Source organism: Bombina bombina, chromosome 1, assembly GCF_027579735.1.
Source record: "Bombina bombina isolate aBomBom1 chromosome 1, aBomBom1.pri, whole genome shotgun sequence".
Taxonomy (NCBI): Eukaryota; Metazoa; Chordata; class Amphibia; order Anura; family Bombinatoridae; genus Bombina; species Bombina bombina.
Genome location: NC_069499.1, coordinates 489,177,273 through 489,204,784, shown reverse-complemented (window position 1 = coordinate 489,204,784; position 27,512 = coordinate 489,177,273). Strand labels below are relative to the sequence as shown.

At 40.9% G+C, this 27,512-nt stretch overlaps 1 protein-coding gene across 1 annotated transcript in view; it reads left to right on the top strand.

The window, feature by feature from the left end:
• Window positions 1–9,439, top strand: part of LOC128645514 (nmrA-like family domain-containing protein 1) — a 40,174-nt gene extending 30,735 nt beyond the window's left edge. The window contains exons 4-5 of the mRNA XM_053698546.1: window positions 5,096–5,283; window positions 8,080–9,439. Of these exons, the coding sequence (XP_053554521.1) occupies window positions 5,096–5,283; window positions 8,080–8,259 (368 nt within the window). The 3' untranslated portion in view covers window positions 8,260–9,439. The remainder of the gene's footprint in view (window positions 1–5,095; window positions 5,284–8,079) is intronic.
• The last annotated feature ends 18,073 nt before the right edge of the window (window positions 9,440–27,512 follow it).

Here is a 27,512-nt window from a genome sequence, read left to right as displayed (position 1 = left end):
TACTCTTTGAGACAGAGGACAACACATAATTAAGGATAGAAAATAGTAGAGAAAGAAGATTTATTTCTTCTAGAAATAGGAAATATTACACTTTGTGGAGAAAACATTTTATAGTCATTGGAAAGACCTGGGATAAATTCTCCTTTGACAAAAATGTTTTGTGACAGACAATGAATAAACTCTTTGATAAAGTTTGAAAGAGGTTTTGAATTGGTTACTCCCAGTTTGTTGATGTAACGAACTGCTGAGATATTGTCAATCCTGAGAAGTATTAAAACGGGAAGGGTGTTCTTGGAGAAACTTTTGATAGCAAAAGATCTTGTCAAAAGTTTGTTGATATGGAGCTGTTGTTCTAATAGTGACCATTTGCCTCCTGTGATAAGGGAACCACATCTGGTTCCTCAGCTTGAATTGCTGGTGTCCGATTCTATGATTAAGTCCGGGGAGCTGCCAAAAATAGCCTTCCTGTTCCAAGCTACAATGCTGGAAAGCACCATTGTTTTTCTTGGTTTTTTAAATATAATTTTTATTAATTTTCAAATTAACATAAAAAAAGAAAGCACCATTGTAGTTCCTATCTGGCTTCTGAAAATAATGATATTCTGTGGGAGTATGGAAATCCTTTGCAAACATAGGATATCTTCAAATGTTGAAGAGCTCTGTAATGTAAAGGTGCAGGGTATATATTGTTTGGATGGAAGAAGAAAGAAGACCTATAATTTGGGCCAGGCATTTGATAGGAAAGTTTTGTTTTTTTGATGAGAAGAAATTTTTATTTTTTTATGATCTTGTCTAATGGGAGATTTATGGTGGAAAGTTTGTTATCTATGGAGAAGTCTAGGAAAATAAGGTTTTGAGAACAGGAAGGGATGGACTGAAGATGATAAGAAATCCTAGGTCTTGGAGGAGATTGATTGTAAACTTTAGGTGTTGAAGGTGACTTTAATGATCCTTATGCATAAGAAGAATATTGTACAGATATATAAATAGACAAATTCCCCTTAGGCAAAGCTAAGACACATCTGGCTTCAAAGTCTTTATGAATGCCCAGGGAGCAGAGGAAAGACCAAAGGAAAGGCGGGTAAATTGCCATAAGGAATTGTTCTATAGAAAACTGAGATATTTCCTGTAAGAATGGTGAATAGAGACTGTCTGGTAAGATCAGTCTTGCATCTAGTCTTTGGGGCCGAATTATCAATGTGCGGGCAGATATGATCCGCTGTTGGCATTTATCATTTCATAATGCTTGTGCAATGCCGCCCCCTGCAGCAGGGGGTGTCAATTAACCCGATCATATTCGATCAGACTGATTACTGTCCACCGCCTCAGAGCAGGGATAGGCACGGACCAAGGCTGTGGCGGACATTTTCCAAAGTATAGACATTAGTGAAGGACACCAAGGTACATTTCAAATTAAAAACATCAAAAAACACTCTCTTTACAGAGAGGGTAGTGGATACATGGTGGAATAGCCATCCAGCAGAAGTGGTAGAGACAGTGAAGTAGTTTAAACATGCATGGGATAGGCATAAGGGTATGCTAGATATAAAATAAGGCCAGGAACTAATGAAAGTATTCATAAAATTTGGCAGACTAGATAGGCCGAATGGTTCCTATCTGCCGACATAATCTATCTTTCTATAAGTCAGAAGAGCAAAACTTTGCTGTCAAATGGGCTGCACGTTGGACGCCCCTGGTCTAGTTCCACAAGTACAAATTAGTTATTAATCAAACAAGTTTAAAATAACATTTATATGGTATTACCTTTTATTTATTTTTTTGCTAATTTAGAGAGTCTGTAACTCCTGAACAAACCCACCCACCTTGATGTTAATTGCATGATCATCATGGTTGGTTACTTACTTGGTTACGTAAGGTTTGTCAGAGTAGGCAGCGGTCTTCTACACACAAACACCAGCAACATGCTGCCGCACAGATCAAGGAATTTGGATGGGTCACAACTGACGGTTAGTTGACTGCAGGCAGCTTGCTTCTTCCCTCACTTTCCCGCTACTAAGCGTGGCGCTGCTTGGGTCAAGGAGGAGTAAGGACCAGCATTCATCTGTCCTACTCCTCCCTCCCCTCCACAAAATGGGTGGCGGACACTGCAAGGGCCAGTCACAGACACCAGTGTCTGTGCACGGACACCTTGCCTATCCCTGCCTCAGAGGTGGCGGATGAGTTAAAGAGCAGCAGTCTTAAGACCGCTGCTTCCTAACTCCTGTTTCTGGTGAGCCTGTAGACTCGCGCGGAAACAGATGAATATGGCTACATTCGGAGATTAATAAATCGGCCTCTTTGTCTAAAAGACAATTCCTGAGGAGGTGAATACCTTCCATCTTGAAATGATGTACTCTAAGAATAGATTGAGTTTTTTTAAATTATGACTGGTCAAAGGGAACCTTCTATTTTCCTGACAAATAACATATTGCTTTTAAAAGAAGTTTCCAACATTGGGGCTGGTTCTGTTTTTTTTTTTTACTAGATTGGATATTTCTTGATCTAATAGTATAGAGTCTTCTTGGGAAAAATATATTTGAATAGGCACTTTTGTTTGGAAAGGGGGGGGAAACCCTGACATTGTCTGAAAGACCCAAGTATCTATAGTAATCTTTTCCCAAAAACTAATCTTCCTGGGGAACAATTGGCATAAGTTATTGTATGGCTTACCTGAAAAGAGTTTTCTTTTTGCTCTGGATCAAATACCTCTGGAGTTATAGTTTCTTGATCTTGTGGGAAAGAAGTTGGTATGTGATTTAAAGGGATAGTCGTTGTTTTGTAGGAATTGCCGAGAAAGTGGCCTCGACCTTTCCTGGCCCTGTCAAAAAAACCCTCAGGTGGATAGAAAATCAATTTTGTGCTTGTTTTGATTGTATTAAGGGAATTTGATGTATTTACATAATTGCTTAGTTGTTTAAGACCCTGTTCACCAGAGAGAAGACCGTTAACCAGAGGACCCATTTCTGTGGGGGCAAAATTTTGAATTTTTGGGTCGATACGTCTAAGTACCTTCCTTCTCCTTTGGGTAGCTATGGAGGTGTTAGCATCCCCAATTAAATACAGCTTTGTAACCGGCTCAAGGGTGTCTAAAACTTTATCTTGACAGAACTTACGTTATCTGTCTGGACACCTGCGAAAATTAAAGTTTCTGTTGCCAGTAAATTTGAGTAAGTTTGTGTCTATATCAGGGGTAATGTGGGTGTTGTGGGTAAGTTCAGGTCGTGGACATTCTTCCCTCAAAGTATTTTTAGCTTTCCTGAAAAGTGGCTTTCTAACATAATGGTGTAAAATGTAGCCACCATTTTAGAGGGTCTCCATTGAGATGATCAAGGATGGAGAAGGTCATCAGGTTCTAAAAACAATTGACCTTGGCTTTCAATTAATGTGGGCTTCTTAGGTTTCTAATTTTTTTAATTTAGGGGATTTATCAGATGATGTTGATGAGTCAGAAAACTCAGGGTAATAAATTGAATTATCTGATTTTTCAAACTCAAAACCCATGTCCATATCATAGTCTGGTGACTCTAGTGTAGAAACACTGTCTACAGGACTTATGTGTTTAATTTTAAGTTGCAGTTTAATTTCAGAGTCTGAATCAGAGAAGGAAATTACTTGTTTTCTTTTAGCAGAAGATTTTTTGTCTGAGCTCAGAAGAAGTGCCTTATCTTTTTTATTTCAAAATACGCCCCTGACTAAGGGTAAATGGAAATTAGCAACAAAGAAAATGATACGCAAACAAATATAGTAATTAAAGTAAAAGAATAAAATACAGCAAAAAAATGAATAGAAAGTAAAAGGTTGATTAATAAAAAAAAAGAATTGTTATTGAAGCCTATTCGGGCACTTGTGTTGATGTTTGAACACCTTGAAAAATTACAAATAAAGTTATAAAAAAAAATAACGAAGTTGATATTTCATAATAAATATAAGAGAATAAAAGTTGAAAATAAAAGAATGAAATTAAATGAAAAATAAAAATAAGAGAAAAAATTAAAAAAACAGATATAATTAAAATATTTTTTATGAAGCTAATAACAAATTTAGGCTTAAATATAATCAGAATATGTATTATTAGTTTAATAACACTGTGACAGGTTGTTCGCTCTTAGAGCAGCGAAGAGAAAAGAGTAAGAATAGTCACTTGTTGGACACTATGGTTATCTGGACTTCTCTGATTGGTCATTTAATATACAGATTGAAAGCACATGGAGCCTCACCCAGTGTTTAGTTTACATTGTCAAACAGACAGCACCTATAATGGTTGTTTTGTGCCTAAGACTTGTCACTATCTGTCCTTCCTCTCTAGTAGTGTTAGCTACACAGTGACTAGACCATGCCCACAATCACATCCCAAAAGTCACATCCAGTCCTCCAATGTTTTTTATCTTTTCTCATTAGGTAACAGTTTTATTTGTACCAAATCTTGTAAATACATTTAAATTAAATATACCTATTGTAACTAATTTTCTATGTAATTTACATTAAAATTTAAATAGTATCTAATTGTATTTGGAGGTGTTATTGTTAGAATAAGTGTGAGTATAATCTAATATTAATCTAATTTAATATGGCTGCTGGCCAATTCTGCCATTTGTGTCTGGGTATATTAAATGACTCAGAGGTTTTTAAGATTTACCTTTACATTTTGGAAAGTGACTAATTATTTAATAGTTATTACTGTTAGCTATTCCTTTTCACCCTGTGTGGAAACAAACAAAACATATCTGTAAATAAAATGCAGATAACTTACTGGATGATCATTATTACTTACTCTGGATATAATATGGTTGATGACTGACCTTGGATAAATCTTTCTGATTCTTTTTGCGTCTCTGTCAGGCAAATAATTAATTTCTCTCATGACTAGTATTATATTTTGCTTTATTTTTCCTTTTATTTACAAAACTTTACTAATAAATATAATTTGCATACCACTGAAAATATCAGTTGTTTTTGTATATGCAAAACTAGTAAAAGTAACATAACAAATGAAAACACAATGCAACCAGTTTCACCTGGATGGGATCTCTTTTATGTAGTGCGTGTGTCATGTATAAGTATTTTTAAATAACAAAAATGATATATTTTTTTTCAGCATTGCCTATGGAAGATATACCAATGGATGGCATGTCTGTGGCAGACATTGGACCAGTAGTTGCAAGCCTCTTTTGTGGACCAGATCATTATATTGGAAAAGCAATTGGTCTGAGTGCTGAGCGTCTAACAGCTCAGCAGTATGCAGAGAAATTTTCAAAACACTTGGGGAAAACTGTAAATGTGAAGGTAAGAATTTTTGGCTAACCGTTACTGTAGTTAAAGGGACAGTTCATCCAAAAATGTTCTCCCCTTTAAATTGTTCCCAATTATCCATTTTACCTGCTGCAGTGTATTAAATTCTTACAAGTAGCTCCTTTACCCCTATTTTGGCATTTGAAATAGCTGTTTTAGCCTGTGGTATCCCCACCTATAGTAAAAGTTTGTATACTGGAGTCTAGGCTATTGAATAGCCTATTTAAACCAGTAGAAGAATTTACACTGCCAGTGGGATGCAGGATAGTTAAGTAATGAAATGATAATCTTCCATTGTTCTCTTTAACTATTGAGCTTTGGTTTTCCAGACAAATATAAAAAAAAGGAAACAAGTCTGTGTACACAATTGATAACATAATGAGATCTGTCATTACCTGAAACTCAACCCACTGTAAAAGGATGTGGTTTAAAAGTACAAAACCAGCAACTTCATATCCACAAATAAACCTGAAAATGCAATTTCTCATACATTCTATACTCTGTCGCTGGTATAACAAGTCATTGAAAATACATTAATATAAAAACAATTTTACAGTGTACTGTCCCTTTAACTGAACAAAGCTTGGCAGAGATTTGCTACTTGCTAAAAATGACCCAGCACTCCCAGTCATGGTGAGTTGATGTGGGGCGACTTCTCCTCGTGTAGCTTCAGCACCTTCATCCCCCTTGTCTCTCAAGACCAACTCTTACTTTAAAGGGACACTGAACCCAAATTTTTTCTATTGTGATTCAGATAGAGCATGCAATTTTAAGCAACTTTTTAATTTACTCCTATTATCAAATTCTTTTCATTCTCTTGGTATCTTTATTTAAATGCAAGAGTGTAAGTTTAGATGCCGGCCCATTTTTGGTGAACAACCTGTTCTGTTCTTGCTGATTGGTGGGTAAATTCACCTACCAATAAACAAGTGCTTTCCATGGTCTGAACCAAAAATAGCTTAAATGCCTTCTTTTTCAAATAAAGAAAGCAAGAGAACGAAGAAAAAATGATAATAGGAGTAAATTAGAAAGTTGTTTAAAATTGCATGCTCTATCTGAATCACGAATTAAAAATTTTTGGGTTCAGGGTCCCTTTAATTCCATCTTGTAAATAGCATGGAGAGAGATATATAACTCAATACTCTAAGGAAGAAACTAGAAAACATTATGGTTGCTTCAAAATCAGGAAAACCTTTGGAGTATTTAAAATGCTTGTTACCTAGGAAATATCAGAATGGCCATTTCAACAAAATCAACAATTATGCATAACCTAAAGGAAATATAAAATAAGCATATTATATACATATTTCCCCACAATGTTTTAAGCACATTCCCCTACTTTACAACCTGACTAGTATATCAGAAAACAAATCTTTGAAACCCCTCAAAATCTCTTAAAGGGACAGTATACACTCATTTTCATATAACTGCATGTAATAGACACTGCTATAAAGAATAAGATGCACAGATACTGATATAAAAATCCAGTATAAAACTGTTTAAAAACTTACTTAGAAGCTGTCAGTTTGGCTCTGTTGAAAAGGTAGCTGGAAAGCCAACTGCAAGTGGGAAATAAGACACTCCCCCTTCTTTTGCATATGAAAAGACCCTTTACACAAACAGGAGCAAGCTGGAGAAGGTAGCTGACGGTATTCACATAAAACTTTGGGGCTTGGTTAGGAGTCTGAAAATCAGAGCAATGTTATTTAAAAATAAGCAAAACTATACATTTATTTTTAAAAAAAAACTTTATGGGCTTTATAAATAGATCATCTACAAAACATTTATGCAAAGAAAAAATGAGTGTATAATGTCCCTTTAAGTTACCTTTGCAGCTCAAGTTTTTATGTAAACAGCTCCAAAAATCTCCCACCTAAATTCAGAGATACTACTTAATTTGTACTGATATCACTCACTATTTGTCAATAGTCACTATTTTTCTCGCCTCAGTTGAATATCTGCTTGCCCAGGGGTAGTAGACAAGATGAACTTTTAAGCCCTGATGAATACATGCAAAACTTTTGAGTCCTTCCCAGTCAAATACCTTGAAACATGAAGTTTAATTTTTTTTTAATAGAAACACTTGACATGTCTATATTCTTCACTAAAAGGGACAGTCAACACCAGAATTTTTGTTGTTTAAAAAGAAAGATAATCCCTTTATTACCTATTCCCCAGTTTTGCATAACCAACACTGTTATAGAAATACACTTTTTACCTCTGTGATTACCTTGTATCTAAGCTTCTACAAACTGCCCCCTTATTTCAGTTCTTTTGACAGACTTGCACTTCAGCCAATCAGTGCTCACTCCAGGGTAACTTCACGTGCATGAGCTCAATGTTATCTTTAAGAAACACATGAACTAATGCCCTCTAGGGGTCAAAATGCATTCAGATTAGAGACAGTCTTCAAAAAAAAGAACAAAGCAAAATTGGTGATAAAAGTAAATTGGAAAGTTGTTTAAAATTACATTAATTACATTCTCTATTTAAATCATGAAAGGTTTTTTTGGACTTGACTGTCCCTTTAAGTAAATGTTCTTTTTATTCATATATATGTATTTTAGACATTAAGTCATTTTACGGTATAGTGTCCCTTTAGATAAGGGCACAAGGAACCACTGGTAACTCAACTGAGGTCTAAATTAACAATTAAATTAATTTAACAACTTGTCTTGCTTATCTTCTGTATTATCTTTTATAAAATATATGCCAACAATATTTATTTTCTCCAAACCCTTGCATATAAAATGTTGTATTTACCATGGCTTGCTTTAATTATATTTACAGAAATCAATGGAAGAGTATGAGAAGAATGCATTCCCTGGCATACAAGAGATGGCCAACATGTTCCGCTTTTACTGGATGAAACCAGACAGGGACATTGAACTAACTCACAAACTTAATCCAAATGTGAGAAGCTTTGATCAGTTCCTAACTGAAAACAAAGAAGCACTTAAAAATATTTGATTCTTTAAATCAGGGTTCTTCAAACCACAGGTCGGGACCCATTACTGGGTCGCAAAACCATGTTTATTGGGTCGCAAATTGAGTCTGTGTTGAAGGAGAGTGTATGTGTGTGGTGTGTGTCTGTTTTGTATGGGAGTGTTATATGAGAGTATGGGGCCTATCTATCAAGTTCCGAATGGAGCTTGATGCCCCGTGTTTCTGGCAAGCCTGCAGGCTCGCCAGAAACAGCAGTTATGAAGCAGCGGTCACAAAGACCGCTGCTCCATAACCTGTCCGTCTGCTCAGAGCAGGTGGACAGACATCGCCGGAAATCAACCCGATCGAGTACGATCGGGTTGATTGACACCTCCCTGCTGGCGGCCCATTGGCCGCGAGTCTGCAGGGGGCGGCGTTGCACCAGCAGCTCTTGTGAGCTGCTGGTGCAATGCTTAATACGGCGAGCGTATTGCTCGCCGTATTCAGCGAGGTATGGCAGACCTGATCCGCACTGTTGGATCAGGTCCGCCAGACTTTGATAAATTGGGGCCTATGTGTGGAGTGTGTTGTATTAGAGTGTGTCTGGTGTGTGTGTGTTGTATGAGTGTATGTGGTGTGTGTGTTGTATGAGAGTGTGTGGTGCGTTTGTGTGTTGTAGGAGAGTGTGTCTGGTGTGTGTGTTGTATGAGAATGTGTGTGTTGTATGGGTGTGTGTGTTGTCTGAGAGAGTGTGGTGTGTGTGTTATTACCTTTTACAACACATTCAAGTTTGCCTACATGCAGGTATAAAATATGCACACATTTTAGTTACCAAGAATTGCAGCTATCTAGTTGTATATTACTTTTATTATTTTTTGGGGGGAAAACTTTGAAGAACCCTGCTTTAAATCATATTACTGACTCACTGCATGCAGTCTTAATTTGTTATATAAATATTTTGTGCCTTGATTAAAAAAACAAAAACAAAACACATTTCTCAAATATACAAGATCATTTTTTGTTACAATGTTACTAAATGGTTCTTCCTATTTTATATCTGTCTTCTTTAAAATACAATAATCTAAGGCTGCATTCTAAGACACCCAGCATTGCAACTAAGGAAAAATGCACAGTTTCATGAATTGTATTTTGTGATAAACAGAATGATAAAATATAAAAAATGTAAACCGCTTTTAATAAATCACTGCAATTTTTTTTTATTAAACACCTTGTTATTTATTGTAGTTTGTTTTACATTTCTTATTTTTTTTATTCCTACATTAAAAAAAGAAACCTGACATAATGGGGTCAATTTATTAAGGTATATTTCTTCTGTTATGTGTGATCAGTCCACGGGTCATCATTACTTCTGGGATATAACTCCTCCCCAACAGGAAATGCAAGAGGATTCACCCAGCAGAGCTGCATATAGCTCCTCCCCTCTACGTCAGTCCCAGTCATTCTCTTGCACCCAACGACTAGATAGGATGTGTGAGAGGACTATGGTGATTATACTTAGTTTTTATGACTTCAATCAAAAGTTTGTTATTTTACAATAGCACCGGAGCGTGTTATTACTTCTCTGGCAGAGTTTGAGGAAGAATCTGCCAGAGTTTTTTACTATGATTTTAACCGGAGTTGTTAAGATCATATTGCTGTTCTCGGCCATCTGAGGGAGGTAAAGGCTTCAGATCAGGGGACAGCGGGCAGATGAATCTGCATTGAGGTATGTAGCAGTTTTTATTTTCTGAATGGAATTGATGAGAAAATCCTGCCATACCGTTAAAATGACATGTATGTATACACTTCAGTATTCTGGGGATGGTATTTCACCGGAACTACTCTGTTAAAGGTCACTAATCCTTTTAATAACTATTTATCATGTTAAACGTTTTTGCTGGAATGTAGAATCGTTTACATTGCTGAGGTACTGTGTGAATAAATATTTAGGCATTATTTTCCACTTGGCAGCCTTTTTTGCTTTTATTTGTGACAGTTTCGTTTCTCTTCACTGCTGTGTGGGAGAGGGAGGGGCCGTTTTTGGCGCTCTTTGCTACGCATCAAAAAATTCCAGTCAGTTACTTTTATATTTCCTGCATGATCCGGTTCATCTCTGACAGATCTCAGGGGTCTTCAAACTTCTTTTAAGGGAGGTAAATTCTCTCAGCAGAGCTGTGAGAATTCTTATAGTGACTGTGAATAAAAACGTTGCTTTGTATTTTTTATGTCAAATTTAATTATTGTTATTTTACTAATGGGAACAAACCTTTGCTAAAAGTTGTGTTGTTTTAAAGTTTGATGCTATAACTGTTTTTCAGTTCATTATTTCAACTGTCATTTAATCGTTTAGTACCTCTTTGAGGCACAGTACGTTTTTGCTAAAAAAGATTATAACCAAGTTGTAAGTTTTTTTGCTAGTGTGTTAAACATGTCTGACTCAGAGGAAGATATCTGTGTCATTTGTTCCAATGCCAAGGTGGAGCCCAATAGAAATTTATGTACTAACTGTATTGATGCTACTTTAAATAAAAGTCAATCTGTACAATGTGAACAAATTTCACCAAACAGCGAGGGGAGAGTTATGCCGACTAACTCGCCTCACGCGGCAGTACCTGCATCTCCCGCCCGGGAGGTGCGTGATATTATGGCGCCTAGTACATCTGGGCGGCCATTACAGATAACATTACAAGATATGGCTACTGTTATGACTGAAGTTTTGTCTAAATTACCAGAACTAAGAGGCAAGCGTGATCACTCTGGGGTGAGAACAGAGTGCGCTGACAATGCTAGGGCCATGTCTGATACTGCGTCACAGCTCGCAGAGCATGAGGACGGAGAGCTTCATTCTGTGGGTGACGGTTCTGATCCAAACAGATTGGACTCAGATATTTCAAATTTTAAATTTAAATTGGAGAACCTCCGTGTATTACTAGGGGAGGTCTTAGCAGCTCTCAACGATTGTAACACCGTTGCAATACCAGAGAAACTGTGCAGGTTGGATAAATACTTTGCGGTACCGGCGAGTACTGAGGTTTTTCCTATACCTAAGAGACTAACTGAAATTGTTACTAAGGAGTGGGATAGACCCGGTGTGCCGTTCTCACCCCCTCCAATATTTAGAAAGATGTTTCCAATAGACGCCACCACTCGGGACTTATGGCAAACGGTCCCCAAGGTGGAGGGAGCAGTTTCTACTTTAGCTAAGCGTACCACTATCCCGGTGGAGGATAGCTGTGCTTTCTCAGATCCAATGGATAAAAAATTAGAGGGTTACCTTAAGAAAATGTTTGTTCAACAAGGTTTTATATTGCAACCCCTTGCATGTATCGCGCCGATTACGGCTGCGGCAGCATTTTGGATTGAGTCGCTGGAAGAGAACCTTAGTTCATCTACGCTAGACGACATTACGGACAGGCTTAGAGTCCTTAAACTAGCTAATTCTTTCATTTCGGAGGCCGTAGTACATTTAACCAAACTTACGGCTAAGAACTCAGGATTCGCCATACAGGCACGTAGGGCGCTGTGGCTAAAATCCTGGTCAGCAGATGTTACTTCTAAGTCCAAATTACTTAATATACCTTTCAAGGGGCAGTCTTTATTTGGGCCCGGTTTGAAAGAAATTATCGCTGACATTACAGGAGGTAAGGGCCACGCCCTACCCCAAGACAAAGCCAAAGCTAAGGCTAGACAGTCTAATTTTCGTCCCTTTCGGAATTTCAAAACAGGAGCAGCATCAACCTCCACTGCACCAAAACAGGAAGGAGCTGTTGCTCGTTACAGGCAAGGCTGGAAGCCTAACCAGGCCTGGAACAAGAGCAAGCAGGCCAGGAAACCTGCTGCTGCCCCAAAGACAGCATGAATCGAGAGCCCCCGATCCGGGACCGGATCTAGTGGGGGGCAGACTCTCTCTCTTCGCCCAGGCCTGGGCAAGAGATGTTCAGGATCCCTGGGCACTAGAGATCATATCTCAGGGATACCTTCTAGACTTCAAATTATCTCCCCCAAGAGGGAGATTTCATCTGTCAAGGTTGTCAACAAACCAGATAAAGAAAGAAGCGTTTCTACGCTGCGTACAAGATCTGTTATTAATGGGAGTGATCCATCCGGTTCCGCGGTCGGAACAAGGACAAGGGTTCTACTCAAACCTGTTTGTGGTTCCCAAAAAAGAGGGAACTTTCAGGCCAATCTTAGATTTAAAGATTCTAAACAAATTCCTAAGAGTTCCATCGTTCAAAATGGAAACTATTCGGACAATTTTACCCATGATCCAAGAGGGTCAGTACATGACCACTGTGGATTTAAAGGATGCTTACCTTCACATTCCGATCCACAAAGATCATCACCGGTATCTAAGGTTTGCCTTCTTAGACAGGCACTACCAGTTTGTAGCTCTTCCATTCGGATTGGCTACGGCTCCAAGAATCTTCACAAAGGTTCTGGGTGCCCTTCTGGCGGTACTAAGACCGCGAGGGATTTCGGTAGCTCCGTACCTAGACGACATTCTAATACAAGCTTCAAGCTTTCAAACTGCCAAGTCTCATACAGAGTTAGTTCTGGCATTTCTAAGGTCGCATGGATGGAAAGTGAACGAAAAGAAGAGTTCTCTCTTTCCTCTCACAAGAGTTCCATTCTTGGGGACTCTTATAGATTCTGTAGAAATGAAGATTTACCTGACAGAAGACAGGTTAACAAAGCTTCAAAATGCATGCCGTGTCCTTCATTCCATTCAACACCCGTCAGTAGCTCAATGCATGGAAGTGATCGGCTTAATGGTAGCGGCAATGGACATAGTACCTTTTGCACGCCTACATCTCAGACCGCTGCAATTATGCATGCTAAGTCAGTGGAATGGGGATTACTCAGATTTGTCCCCTACTCTGAATCTAAATCAAGAGACCAGAAATTCTCTTCTATGGTGGCTTTATCGGCCACACCTGTCCAGGGGGATGCCATTCAGCAGGCCAGACTGGACAATTGTAACAACAGACGCCAGCCTACTAGGTTGGGGCGCTGTCTGGAATTCTCTGAAGGCTCAGAGTCTCCTGCCAATAAACATTCTGGAATTGAGAGCGGTTCTCAATGCCCTTCTGGCTTGGCCCCAGTTAACAACTCGGGGGTTCATCAGGTTTCAGTCGGACAACATCACGACTGTAGCTTACACCAACCATCAGGGAGGGACAAGAAGCTCCCTAGCAATGATGGAAGTATCAAAGATAATTCGCTGGGCAGAGTCTCACTCTTGCCACCTGTCAGCAATCCACATCCCGGGAGTGGAGAACTGGGAGGCGGATTTCTTGAGTCGCCAGACTTTTCATCCGGGGGAGTGGGAACTTCATCCGGAGGTTTTTGCCCAAATACTTCGACGTTGGGGCAAACCAGAGATAGATCTCATGGCGTCTCGCCAGAACGCCAAACTTCCTCGCTACGGGTCCAGATCCAGGGATCCGGAAGCAGTTCTGATAGATGCTTTGACAGCACCTTGGAACTTCGGGATGGCTTATGTGTTTCCACCCTTCCCGCTGCTTCCTCGATTGATTGCCAAAATCAAACAGGAGAGAGCATCAGTAATTCTAATAGCACCTGCATGGCCACGCAGGACTTGGTATGCAGATCTAGTGGACATGTCATCCTGTCCGCCTTGGTCTCTACCTCTAAGACAGGACCTTCTGATACAGGGTCCATTCAAACATCAAAATCTAACTTCTCTGAAGCTGACTGCTTGGAAATTGAACGCTTGATTTTATCAAAACGTGGTTTTTCTGAGTCGGTTATTGATACCCTGATTCAGGCTAGGAAGCCTGTTACCAGAAGGATTTACCATAAAATATGGCGGAAATACCTATACTGGTGCGAATCCAAAGGTTACTCCTGGAGTAAGGTTAGGATCGCTAGGATATTGTCTTTTCTACAAGAAGGCTTAGAAAAGGGTTTATCAGCTAGCTCATTAAAGGGACAGATTTCAGCTCTGTCCATCTTGTTACACAGGCGTCTGTCAGAAGATCCAGACGTCCAGGCCTTTTGTCAGGCTCTAGCTAGGATCAAGCCTGTGTTTAAGGCTGTTGCTCCGCCATGGAGTTTAAACTTAGTTCTTAACGTTTTACAGAGTGTTCCGTTTGAACCCCTTCATTCCATTGATATAAAATTGTTATCTTGGAAAGTTCTGTTTTTAATGGCTATTTCCTCGGCTCGAAGAGTTTCTGAGTTATCAGCCTTACATTGTGATTCCCCTTATCTGATTTTTCACTCAGACAAGGTAGTTCTGCGTACTAAACCTGGGTTCTTACCTAAGGTAGTCACTAACAGGAACATCAATCAAGAGATTGTTGTTCCATCCCTGTGTCCAAATCCTTCTTCAAAGAAGGAACGTCTTCTACACAATCTGGATGTAGTTCGTGCCCTCAAGTTCTACTTGCAGGCAACTAAAGATTTTCGCCAAACTTCTTCCCTGTTTGTCGTTTATTCTGGACAGAGGAGAGGTCAAAAAGCTTCTGCTACCTCTCTCTCTTTTTGGCTTCGTAGCATAATACGTTTAGCCTATGAGACTGCTGGACAGCAGCCTCCTGAAAGAATTACAGCCCACTCCACTAGAGCTGTGGCTTCCACTTGGGCCTTTAAGAATGAGGCCTCTGTTGAACAGATTTGCAAGGCTGCAACTTGGTCTTCGCTTCATACTTTTTCCAAATTTTACAAATTTGACACTTTTGCTTCTTCGGAGGCTATTTTTGGGAGAAAGGTTCTTCAGGCAGTGGTTCCTTCTGTATAATGGGCCTGCCTATCCCTCCCGTCATCCGTGTACTTTTGCTTTGGTATTGGTATCCCAGAAGTAATGATGACCCGTGGACTGATCACACATAACAGAAGAAAACATAATTTATGCTTACCTGATAAATTCCTTTCTTCTGTTGTGTGATCAGTCCACGGCCCGCCCTGTTTTTAAGGCAGGTAAATATTTTTTAAATTATACTCCAGTCACCACTTCACCCTTGGTTACTCCTTTCTCGTTGATTCTTGGTCGAATGACTGGGACTGACGTAGAGGGGAGGAGCTATATGCAGCTCTGCTGGGTGAATCCTCTTGCATTTCCTGTTGGGGAGGAGTTATATCCCAGAAGTAATGATGACCCGTGGACTGATCACACAACAGAAGAAAGGAATTTATCAGGTAAGCATAAATTATGTTATCAAAAGCAAAAGCAAAATCCCAGAATGCGAACTCTCACTCAGACATACTTGCCTATATGAAGTTTAAAATTTTAAAGGACTTTGTGAAGACATTAAAGGCTGTGACACTGCAAGCGGAGCGACGCGAGGCAAAGCAGCTGCTTCGCTCCGTGTCGCTTCTGAAGTTCAGATATTTCATCTATGAGCGCTCAGCTATGCGACCTGATGCAGCAGAGTGCTCAGAGATGAAAAGGCAGGACACACTGAGCGCACACAGCTGCATGTACACGCTGCGCGTCGCTCTGCTTGCAGTGTGTCACAGCCTTAACGTTTATGATGCAATGGAACTTCAATCTCCTTATGAGGACTTTAGTACAGACAAGCATTTTAAATATGCATTTTTTGTTCATGTGTATTTTTTTATTTCAACAAGCTTTATTAACATTTCACATTGTACAATCAGAATGTTACAAAAAAAGAACAGTAAATTGTTGTAATAACATTCATACATGTAAGAACTGAAATGAAAGGTAGTGGGTAGCTGAGATATAATTTGGAAATCAGTGTCAAAGTTTTGTCAGGGTTTTTCCCTGTTTTGTTTGCCATGTGCTGCTGGCAGCCATTTTACTCACCTCTCTTCCTGACTATGGTGCATTGTGAGGGATGCTGCTCATTTCCTGCACTTCCTTTTATGACCAGACTGGTGTGCATCATCCATGTGAGACAGGATGCAGTCTCAGAATTGAGATGTCATCACTTTTAATTTAAAGGGTCTCTGTTCAGTATGCTTTGCCTTTGCGTTGTCTCAGACCTGTTTGTGAGAGTTCCTGTGTATTACCTGGTTGCCTGACGTCCTTTCTGGTTCCTGATCCCTGGCTTGTTCCTGAATCTGCTGTTTTCCTTGTTCCCGATTCCGGCTCATTTGACTATTCGCTTTGGCTCCTGACTCGGCTCGTCTGACTACCAGCTCTGGTTTTGACTCCTGGCTTGTTATTTGACTTGTGGACTTTTTATTATTTTTTGCTATTAATAAAGCTGTGATTATGTTTGCACTTCTCGTCTCAATCTAATTCCTGGCACCCTGACATTACACAAAGGTCATGAATCCTGATGGTGCTAATTATCCACCTTTACCTGCCATCATTTCCAGGATGGATGTACAGGATCACCGCTTGGATCAATTTGCACAAACCCTGCTGACTCGCACTGCACATTTGGACCAAAGTGTCCCGCAAGTTATGGCTGCTCCTGTTTCCGCTGCTGCACCTATGCCTACAAGGAGCATGTCCGGTTCTGCACCTCTACCTCAGCGATCCTATTCAGTGCAGAGGGTTTTTGAACCAGGTGGGCATTTACTTTGAGATGTTACCTCAGGTGTTTCCCTCTGACAGAGCTAAGGTGGGATTTCTCATCTCGTTACTCTCTGACACAGCTCTTGCCTGGGCTAATCCCTTGTGGGAGACTAATAAACCTGTGATTTCAAATTACCCTGAATTTGTGGCCTCCTTTCGAAGGGTATTTGATGTTCCGGCTCGCTCCTCCTCTGCTGCTAAACGACTCATGTCTATTCAGCAAGGTACAAGATCTGTTGTTCAGTATGCTATTGAGTTCCGTACGCTTGCCGCAGAGGTAGGTTGGAACAATGAAGCCCTTGTTGCCGCCTTCTTTCATGGGCTCTCTGATGCGATTAAAGACGAAGTTGCTGCCAGAGATTTACCAGAGGATCTCGAGGCATTGGTGTCTTTTTTTATCCTAATTGACATCAGACTCAGAGAGAGGCCCTCTTTCAAGGAGCGATTGCGGAAGCCTGCTGTTCCATTGTCTCCTACGTGTTCGTTCCCACCCATGCCTCCCTCTCCTCCCATGCCTCCTGGTCACTAGTCACCAGGTACTGCTGAGCCGATGCAGTTGGGATTCATGCATCTCTCTGTGGCGTAGAGGGCCTTTAGGAGGAGGGAGGGGCTCTGCCTCTATTGTGGGTTACAGGGCTACCTTTTGAAGTCTTGTACTACATGGCCTGGAAACTCTCACACCTAAGGTCCTGTCGGGGGCAGACCTTGGGTGGTTTATCCTCGTCCCCGGAACCACTTAAGGAGAAACCTTTGGTCACGGTTGTCCTTTCCTGGGTGGACTCCTCCATAGTCACTCAGGCTCTTGTTGACTCCGGTGCTGCGGGCTATTTCATTGACAGTGCTTTTGTATCGAAGCATTCCATTCCTGTTTTGCCTCGGTCCGTTACGCTTGCTATTGAAGCCATTGATGGCAGGCCCCTTTAGCCCGCACTCGTTACTCACGAAACTGCTCCGTTGTCGATGGCTGTTGGGGATCTCCATTTTTAAACCCTCCAGTTCCAGGTGATAAACTCTCCGCATTTTCCGGTTGTTCTGGGTTATCCCTGGCTCCAAAAGCACAATCCCAGTCTCGACTGGCACAGGTCCGAAATTTGTATTTCCACTTGTCTTCGAAAACCAGTTAAAGTCTTGTGCACTTCTTCGGTATCTCAATTGCCAGAGGAGTACCGAGAGTTACTAGACGTTTTTGACAAGGTGCGTGCCGGTATGTTGCCTCCTCATTGGTCTTATGATTGTGCCTGCAACCCGGAGCCATTCCTCCTCGGGGCCGGGTGTACCAATGCTCTGTCACGGGGGATGTTGCCGATGCTCTGTCGCGGGGGATCATCTGCAAATCATGCAATCCTGCATGGGCTGGCTTCTTCTTTGTGAAGAAAAAGGGTGGCGAGTTAAGACCATGCATCGATTATAGGGGTCTTAATCGTCTTACCATTAAGAATGCTTACTCTATTCCGCTCATTACGGAACTCTTTGATCGCCTCAAGGGAGCTACAGTCTTTACTAAACTTGATTTGAGAGGAGTGTACAACCTCGTTAGGATTAAGGAGGGACACAAATGGAAAACAGCATTTAACCCCAGGAGCGGGCATTATGAGTATCTTGTAATGCCCTTTGGCCTATGTAATGCTCCTGCTGTGTTTCAGGAATATATTAATGATGTCCTACGAGATATGTTGCAACAGTGTGTTGTGGTGTACTTAGACGACATCCTCATACACTCACCCACATTTGAGGCTCATCGTTCTGATGTTACACGGGTTCTTCAGAGACTACGTGAGAACGGCCTGTTTTGTAAACTTGAGAAATAAGAGTTCCATAAGACTCAAGTAACCTTCCTAGGTTATGTTATCTCCGTTGCAGGGTTCTCCATGGATTCTGACAAGTTATCTGCAGTTCTGCAGTGGCCTCGCCCAGTTGGTCTTCGGTCTATTCAACGTTTTTTGGGGTTTGCCAATTACTATAGAAAGTTTATTAAGAACTTTTCTTCCTTGGTCAAACCTATCACAGAAATGACCCGTAAACAGAATGATCCACTCCATTGGTCACCTACTGCCATTAAGGCCTTTTATAGTCTTAAGATTGCCTTTGCTGCCACTCCAGTTCTTGCTCATCCTAACCCTGTCCTGCCTTTCGTTCTTGAGGTCGATGCGTCTGAGACTGGAGTAGGTGCCCTCTTGTCTCAACGTCCTACGCCTGACGGTTCCTTGCATCCGTGTGGTTTCTTCTCTAAGAAATTGTCTCCAGTGGAGTGCAATTATGAAATTGGCGACAGGGAATTACTGGCCATAATTTTGGCACTCAAGGAATGGAGGCATCTTCTCGAGGGTACTAGCGTGCCAGTGCTCATTCTTACTGACCACAAGAATTTAACTTATCTATCTGAAGCAAAACGTTTGTCGCCCTGACAGGCCAGATGGACGCTATTTTTGTCTCGGTTTAATTATGTGGCCTCCTACCTGCCTGGTAGTAAGAATGTTAGGGCTGATGCCCTCTCTCGACAATTTTCGCCTCTGTCCAAGGAGGAGTCTGTACCTACTCCTGTTATACCTCCTGACCATATTTTGGCTACCATACGTACTAATTTGACTTCTCCCTTGGGGGAGGAGATTCTGGCTGCACAAACCAATGCACCTCCTGAGAAACCTAGTGGTAAGTGTTTTTGTTCCTGAGAATCTTCGAACTAAACTTTTGCACACTTACCACTATCCTAAAGCCGCGGGTCACCCAGGCAAGAACCAAATGATTTGGTCTGTCACTCGACAATTCTGGTGGCCAGGTCTTCGTTCTGATGTTGCTGTGTATGTTGCCTCCTGCTCAGTTTGTGCGCAGAATAAGACTCCTTGACGTGTTCCTGTGGGTCTTCTTCAACATATTGCTAATGGTGAGCGTTCTTGGACACATCTTTCCATGGACTTCATTGTCGAGCTCCATGTTTCCAATGGCAATACCGTTATCCTTATGGTGGTTGACCATTTTTCTAAAATGTCACATTGCATTCCCTTGATTAAGCTGCCTACCGCTCAGGAGCTTGCTTAAATTTTTGCCCGGGAGGTCTTCCGTTTACATGGGTTACCCAAGGAGATAGTGTCGGACCGGGGTAGCCAGTTTGTTTCCAGATTTCGGCATTCTTTTTGTGCTCAAATGGGGATCCAGCTTTGCTTCTCCTCGGCAAATCACCCTTAATCCAATGGGGCTGCGGAACGGTCTAATCAAGCTCTGGAACAGTTCCTCCATTGCTATGTCTCAGATCACCACAATAATTGGTCTGAACTGTTACTTTGGGCAGAGTTTGCTCGTAATAGTGCTATGAATGCTTCAACCATCCTTGTTGCCAGATTCATTCATGTCTCAGGGTATTCCGGCTTTGGAGGAGCATCTCCAGCAACTCCGTTCCACGTGGGTGCAGATTCAGGATTGCCTTCATCGTTCTATGCAGCGCCAAAAGTTCCAGGCTGATCGTAGGCGTCTACCCGCACCTTCCTACCAGGTTGGTGAGAGAGTTTGGCTGTCCTCCTACAACTTTAACCTTTGTGTGCCTTCCAATAAATTGGCTCCCCGTTATGTTGGTCCTTTACGAATACTCCGACGGGTTAATCCTGTGGCCTACGCTCTTGACCTTCCTCCTGCTATGCGCATCTCCAATGTTTTTCATGTCTCCCTCTTGAAACCATTGGTTTGTAATCGGTTTACCACTGTGTTGCCTCGTCCCCGTCCTATCTTTGTTGACAACCATGAGGAGTATGAGGTCAGCAGCATTATAGACTCTCGTATGTCCAGGGGCCGTGTACAGTATTTGGTTCACTGGAGGGGCTACGGTCTGGAGGAGCATTCTTGGGTTCCCTCCTCTGATGTTCATGCTCCCACCCTCCTCCGTGCCTTCCATGCCCGTTTCCCCAATAAGCCTTTTGTCCTCCCGCGGGGGAGGGGTCATTGAGCGGAGGGTACTGTCAGGGTTTCCCCCTGTTTTGTTTGCCATGTGCTGCTGGCAGCCATTTTAATCACCTTTCTTCCTGACTGTGGTGCATTGTGGGGGATGCTGCTCATTTCCTGCACTTCCTTTTTTGACCAGACTGGTGTGCATCATCCATGTGAGACAGGATGCAGTCTCAGAATTGTGATGTCATCACTTATTATTTAAAGGGTCTCTGTTCAGTATGCTTTGCCTTTGCGTTGTCTCAGACCTGTTTGTGAGAGTTCCTGTGTATTACCTGGTTGCCTGATGTCCTTCCTGGTTCTTGACCCCTGGCTTGTTCCTGAATCTGCTGTTTTCCTTGTTCCTGATTCCGGCTTGTCTGAATATTTTCTTTGGCTCCTGACTCGGCTCGTCTGACTACCAGCTCTGGTTTTGACTCCTGGCTTGTTATTTGACTTGTGGACTTTTTATTATTTTTTTGTTATTAATAAAGGTGTGATTATTTTTTCACTTCTCGTCTCAGTCTGATTCCTGGCACCCTGACAAGTTTAGAGTGAGGTTGTGTTTGGTTTGGATCAAAGCATAACTATTACATATGTCCATCATGACAAATAAACTGCTGAAAGTCAGTCCCTTTGAAGCTGGTATCTTCAGATATTTTATGAAATTTATAGCAAAAGCCTACTCAACTAGGGTTGAGGAAACAAAGTATTATATGTGTAAATTGAAGTGATTGAAGGTAAGTATTCAGTGAAGGCTCCTCTATATGTTCACAGGTGCACGTGAACTCCCTGAGAGGAAAAATCACAAAACCCAAAAAAAACCTTTTTGGCTAAATAAATATAATTTTTCCAATAGTACCCTTATTGGAAAAATTATATTTATTCAACCCAAAATGTTTTTTTTTGTTAAAAAATTGCTGTTTTTAGGGGGCGTGTCCTAGCAACGGCTCAGAGCAGTCGTATATCTCTGGAGCTCCGGGCGAAAATTTGATAATCCGCCGATTTTCAATACTACCCTACAGCTTTTATTAAGAGTGCAACTGCCTTTGTACTCTATCACATCACCAACAAAGAAAATTGAAAAAATTGCTGTATTTGTGAACCTGGAGACGGAGTTGGACATTAGGGGCCTGTAACGGCGGCAATACCACAGGCGGCGTTCCCCCCCGGATCCCCGGGGTGTATGCCTTTATTGGTCACACCAGCCAGAGACTGCTGTACAGATACACTACCGCTGCTTAGCGGAATTGAAAATTGTGAAGGAAGAGGAGAGTAAGATACTAATCTTTATATTGCCGACTATCACAAACCCAAGATGGCCGCTGGAGGAGAGGACGACTTCTTAGTGCGCTTAGACAGCATCTTCGAAAGGCTTGAGAAGCACCTAATGGACATGTGGGAGAGAGCTCCTTGGGATTTTTTTCAGAATTCACATTTCAACATACCCTTGGCAGTGAGCATTAAAGAAACCCCACTAACAATCTGTGAGCAAGAAGGGATCACGGTCACGGGCGCCCCCGAGGTCCCCCAGAGCCAAAAGAATCTCACGTGCTCAACGAACAAGCCATCCTCTCAGCAACTTGTGAATAACATACCTATAGTTCGGATTTTGTAGAGTATAATATTAAAGGGGGAGAGGATTGAACATTTAGGGGTGCTCCTTCATGATACTACAGCATGGATGTAAATGTATATAAAGAGATCCTCTCCTATATCCGTTACTAGTGACTGAACTCTTCTTTGCATCAACAAATTTGTCTGTATAGTTGTGAAAGTTTATTGTTCATGGTGTGTCCAGTCCAGGCGTTTGCAGCATTTTGTTTGTGATAATCTTGTTATTCATATAAGGCTTTCTCACAGCTGCATTCTCTCTTTTTGTGTTTGTTTTTTTTTTCTTTCTATTTCTTATGTTTTGGATTGACCCCTAGCATAAACTTAACATATATGTCAAGGACCAAAAGAGGCCTGTATTAATTTAGAAGGGGAAGATGTTATAATCCATAATGTTCTTAAAATCCATTATGGATTCAAGATGTGTTTGCAATATACTTAAGAGGGATAAAAAAAAGAGGACACTTTGTTATTTAATGCATATAGGTTTATTATACAGCACTTGTATTTTCACTAAATGTATATCTTTATGCATGCTTGTATTTTGTATGTTGCAGATCCTCAATAAAAATTTATATATATAAAAAAAAAATTGCTGTTTTTACTTATTTCTTAGTGCTTGTAGCTCTGCCCCCAACCCAGCTCCTAACCTTCCAAACCGCACAGATTTTGCTGTGCGAGTGAGAGCCACGTGATGTCACAGTGTGGGAGGAGGAGCCTGGTCAGTGCACAACGGAGTCGAAGGCAGCAAGTGAGAGGCGAGGGCAGGCAGTGGGCAAACCAGTCCTAAAGTATGTACTGGATTATTTTAACAGAAAGGTTAGTACACTTTCTTTGCCCCTCTATTTTAATTCTATAAAACTGTTGTGAGTGTTCAACGTTTTTAACCTACCATGAAATCATCTAAAGGGCCATGATAATACTGTTGATTTAATAATGCCTTGACTTTCAAATGAGAGGTCTTTAGGGTGTATCAATATATTTTTTGCTTAGAGATACAGATTCAGCATCCTCCTTTCATAATCCTAATTAATATAAATAGTCGTTTATGCAATTGTCATTTTCACATCAACCACTGGTGTACCAAGAGGGCCAGATGATCACTCATTTAAAATGTAATTGTTTTCTTTATAGTGAGGGATCACATATGGATTTAAAGATGGCTGAGAAAGCAAAGCATAGTGTCATAGTCTTCCAATATTACTACTGGTTGACTAATTGGTTTAGAAACTGTAGAAACTGCCACTTTCTCATCAACTACATGATCTACAGAGGTTACACAAATTTGAAACAGCAGATCCTCTACTTTGAAATAAGAAGGCCCATTAGGTTGCAAGGTTATGGGCTTTTTTGCCTAAAAACTGCAGATGTGTAAACATCTATGGGGAGCATTTGCCCCCTTTTGACCCTCTCAAACATCTACTGTATGATTTTAAGAAATGAGGAATAAGGGGGACTGCACAAGCCCTGGAATATATTTGTGTGCAAATGTGTAGGAGGTTGCAGATGTGTCTTTTTATTACTGTACTTTTTGTGTGTGTGTAAATGACCATTCAAAAGCAAGCAATTACTCTTTCTTTATGAAATTAAAAAGTACAGATTCATAATGTACTGATTGTATACTCTGGCATATAGGAGTGTTTGTAAAGAATATTGTTCTAAGTCAAAATTTTGTGAGAGAGAGATGCCCACCTGGTTCAAAAACCTCTGCACTGATTAGGATTGACTCCATATCGCTGAGGTAGAGGTGTAGAACCTCTACCTCACTGGTAGGACTAGGTGCAGCAGCAAAAACAAAAGCAGCCATAGGTTGTGGGGTGCTCTGATCCAAGTGTGCAGTGCGAGTCAGAAGGGTTTGCAGGGCTAGTGCAAATTGATCCATGTGGTGATCCTGTTCCTCCATCCTGGAAATTATGGAGGGTCAATGTGGATTATTAGCACCCTCAGGATTCATGGCCCTTGCGTAATGTCAGGGTACCAGGAACCAGATAGAGACGTAAAATGCTAAATTAATCACACCTTTATTAAAAAGTAAAAAAAAAAATATGAGTCCAAAAGCCAAATGACAAGCCAGGAGTCAAAGCCAGAGCAGATAGTCAGATGAGCCGGGTCAGGAACCAAAGCGAGTAGCCAGACAAGCTGGGGTCAGGAATATGAAGATCAGCAAAGTTAGGAACCAGCCAGGGATCAAGAACCAGAAGGGACGTCAAACAAGCAAGGTTATGCACAGAGACAGGATCACACAGAGAGATCAGAGATAATGCCAGGGCAATGGTAAACAGGACTGAGGCAGTTAAATAGGGAGTGATGATATCATCATTCTGGGACTGCAACCTGTCTCTCTCTGATGATGTTCTCCAGTTTGGCCATAAGAGGGAGCCTGGGAGTATTGAGCAGCGCTACACACTCTGCTACAGGCAAGGGGAAAAGACAGGTGAGTTAAAATGCCAGCCAAAATAAAAAGCAGCAATTAACTATTGAAGTCAAGGTGAAACCCTGACAGTGTCATCTAGCCTCCATGTGTAAGATGTAATGGGAGCACAAGACCACATTATAGAGCATAGTACTGGGGTATGGTCTAACCAGGTAAACTTTTTACAATGTAAGGTAATAGTGAGTCCTATCGAGTCGGTGAATAATCAATCCTTGTAAATTTCTTGTGTGGGCATGAATAAAACGTATAAGTTTTGGAGGATGGGTGAAGTATGCACAAAAGGCATGAATGACTAACTCCCTGAGGGTAGTAGTGATGTGTCTGATAGTTTTATAAAAGTTGGAGTCATCAGAGGTATCTAGCTTGAGATCTAGGTGAATATTGAAATCCCCGCCCAGAAATATGAAGCCGAATTGGATCTCTAGGATTTTATTAACAATCTTTTAAAAAAAGCAGCGTTGTTCAAAGCTGGGGGCGTAAATGTTAACTAGCATAACTAGTCTGCTGTGAAGGAGACCCGTTATGATTATATACCTGCCTTCAGGGTGTTTAGCAATGCCTGTTGGCTGGAATAGGACATTGTTTCGTACCAAGATCCCAACTCTGTTTTTTTTTTTGAGGGGCCAGAGGCCAAACATGCGGTTGGCTAATTTTTATTGAACCATTTAGGTTCTTTCCCTTTCTTAAAGTGTGTTTCTTGAATAAAGATAATATCGCCATTTAGCTTAACTAGTTCTTCCCAGAGCTATTGAGACACTTGGCGTTGATAGTTAGTCAATTTTGTGTGTAGGTGTGACTATGTGTGGTTGCTATATGAGATGAGAGAAAAAAGGGTGGAAGAACGCACAGCTATAACGGGTTCCAGATAAGGTAGAGGGAGAGGAAGGGTTAAAGGAGTGTCTGGAAATATATGGAAATATACTGGAAATATATATGGAAATATACTGAGTAGTGAAAAAATACTAGGTGTAAATAACAAGAAAATATAATGGCAATAATACTTGACAAATGAAATAGGCAATTCAATATCAATTCAATATCAATTCAATAAAAAACAATAAAATAAACAAGTAATTCGGGGGCATAGCCCCTGGTGCTATCACAAGTAATTATAAAGTGCAAAATTGTTATAAACTTTTGGTTGGCAACCCCTCAGTATATATAGTAGAGGACCACATGGGGTTGTGGTAGAGAAAGATAGGGTATTCGGATAGTATGGGGGAGAAACAGTAACATTACAAAAAATAACAAACAAATTAGCAAAAATAAAAAAAAGAATTATGCCTATTCTAAAACCCTAAAATAAAAAACCCACCTAAAGTTAAAAAAAAAAACCTATTCTAACACTAAGCTACAAATGGTGCTTAAAATGGTATTTTGTTGGGCATTGCCCAAAAGTGATCAAGCTCTTTTTCTTAAAAATAAATTACTCCTTCTAGCATTAACCCCCAAGAAAAATAGCTATCTTTAAAAAAAAAAATACTCTAAAAAGTGCCCTGAAAAGGGCATTTGGCTGGGCATTGCCCTTAAAAAGGCATTAAGCTCTTTTGCTGCCCAGATAAAAAAAAACCAAAAAAAAAACAACCTAATCTTAAAAAAGAAAACACCCCAAAAACAACAACAACCTAACACTAAATTCCAAGATGGCACTCACCAAAGATGATGATGGCGATTCTCTATCTTCATCCCGGCGGTGGTCCTTCTTCATCCCAGCTGCAGTCCATCTTCTTATCTTTATCCTGGCGGTGGTGGTCAACATCTTCAGAGTTTGAACACAGAGCTCCTCTTCATGCGGTCAATAACCGCCCACTGAATTTGGAATGAAGGTACCCCTTTTATATAGAGGTACCCTTGCATTCATATTGGCTGATTTGCATATTTAAATTCAAATCAGCCAATAAAATGGAAAAAAAAAAAAGCTTTCATTCTATTGGCTGATTTGAATTTGAACATGCAAATCAGCCAATAGGAATGCAAGGGTACCCCTAAATAAAAGGGGTACCTTGCATTCCAAATTCAGTGAGCGGCTGGTGACCGCATGAAGAGGACTGTCACAGCTCCGATCATCGCCATGCTGATTTGACTCCCGGATCCGTCCTGCTACCTGCCTTTAGCGTCGTGTTGCTAAGAAACGTGACACGCATTCTTTTGCCATCCTGCTCTGATGACGTCAGGCGAGCTATTTACTCTCTGTGGCTCGGATCCTCTTCACCCGTTTGTTGGACTCTGCTCTGCTGTTTTGGAAGTTTCCTGTTACCTGTCGTGAGTAACCTATTCTGTTTCCAGACCTTTGCCTGTCTGACTATTCCAGTGGATTATCCTTTACTGCCAGCTCAAAGTTACCAGACCTCTGCCTGCCTGACAACCCTTATGATTAACACTTTACTGCCTGCTCAAAGTTACCAGACCTCTGCCTGCCTGACAACGCTTGCAATTAATCCTTTACTGCCTGCTCAAAGTTACCATACCTCTGCCTGTCTGACAACTCTTGTGATTAACCATTTACTGCCGCCTCAAAGTTTCCTGACCACTGTCTGTCTGACAATTCCTGTGGACGATCCTATTCAGCCTTCATTAATCTGTTCTCAGTCTGTAAGTTCTCTCTTTTGGATACCACCTGGAGCCTCATTCCATCAGTCAATCCAGTTGTTCCAGTCCAGATCTGTGAGTACTTATACTATTGTTTCCTGTCCCTGCTGTGGGTCACATCCTGGGTATTTCTCAGTGTGCTAGCGTGTGCTTAAAACTTCACTCTAGCATTTGGGTCTTATCCTGGACTGATTCCTTATTTACTGACAAGGACCTCCGTGTTCAAGCTCTGAAGAT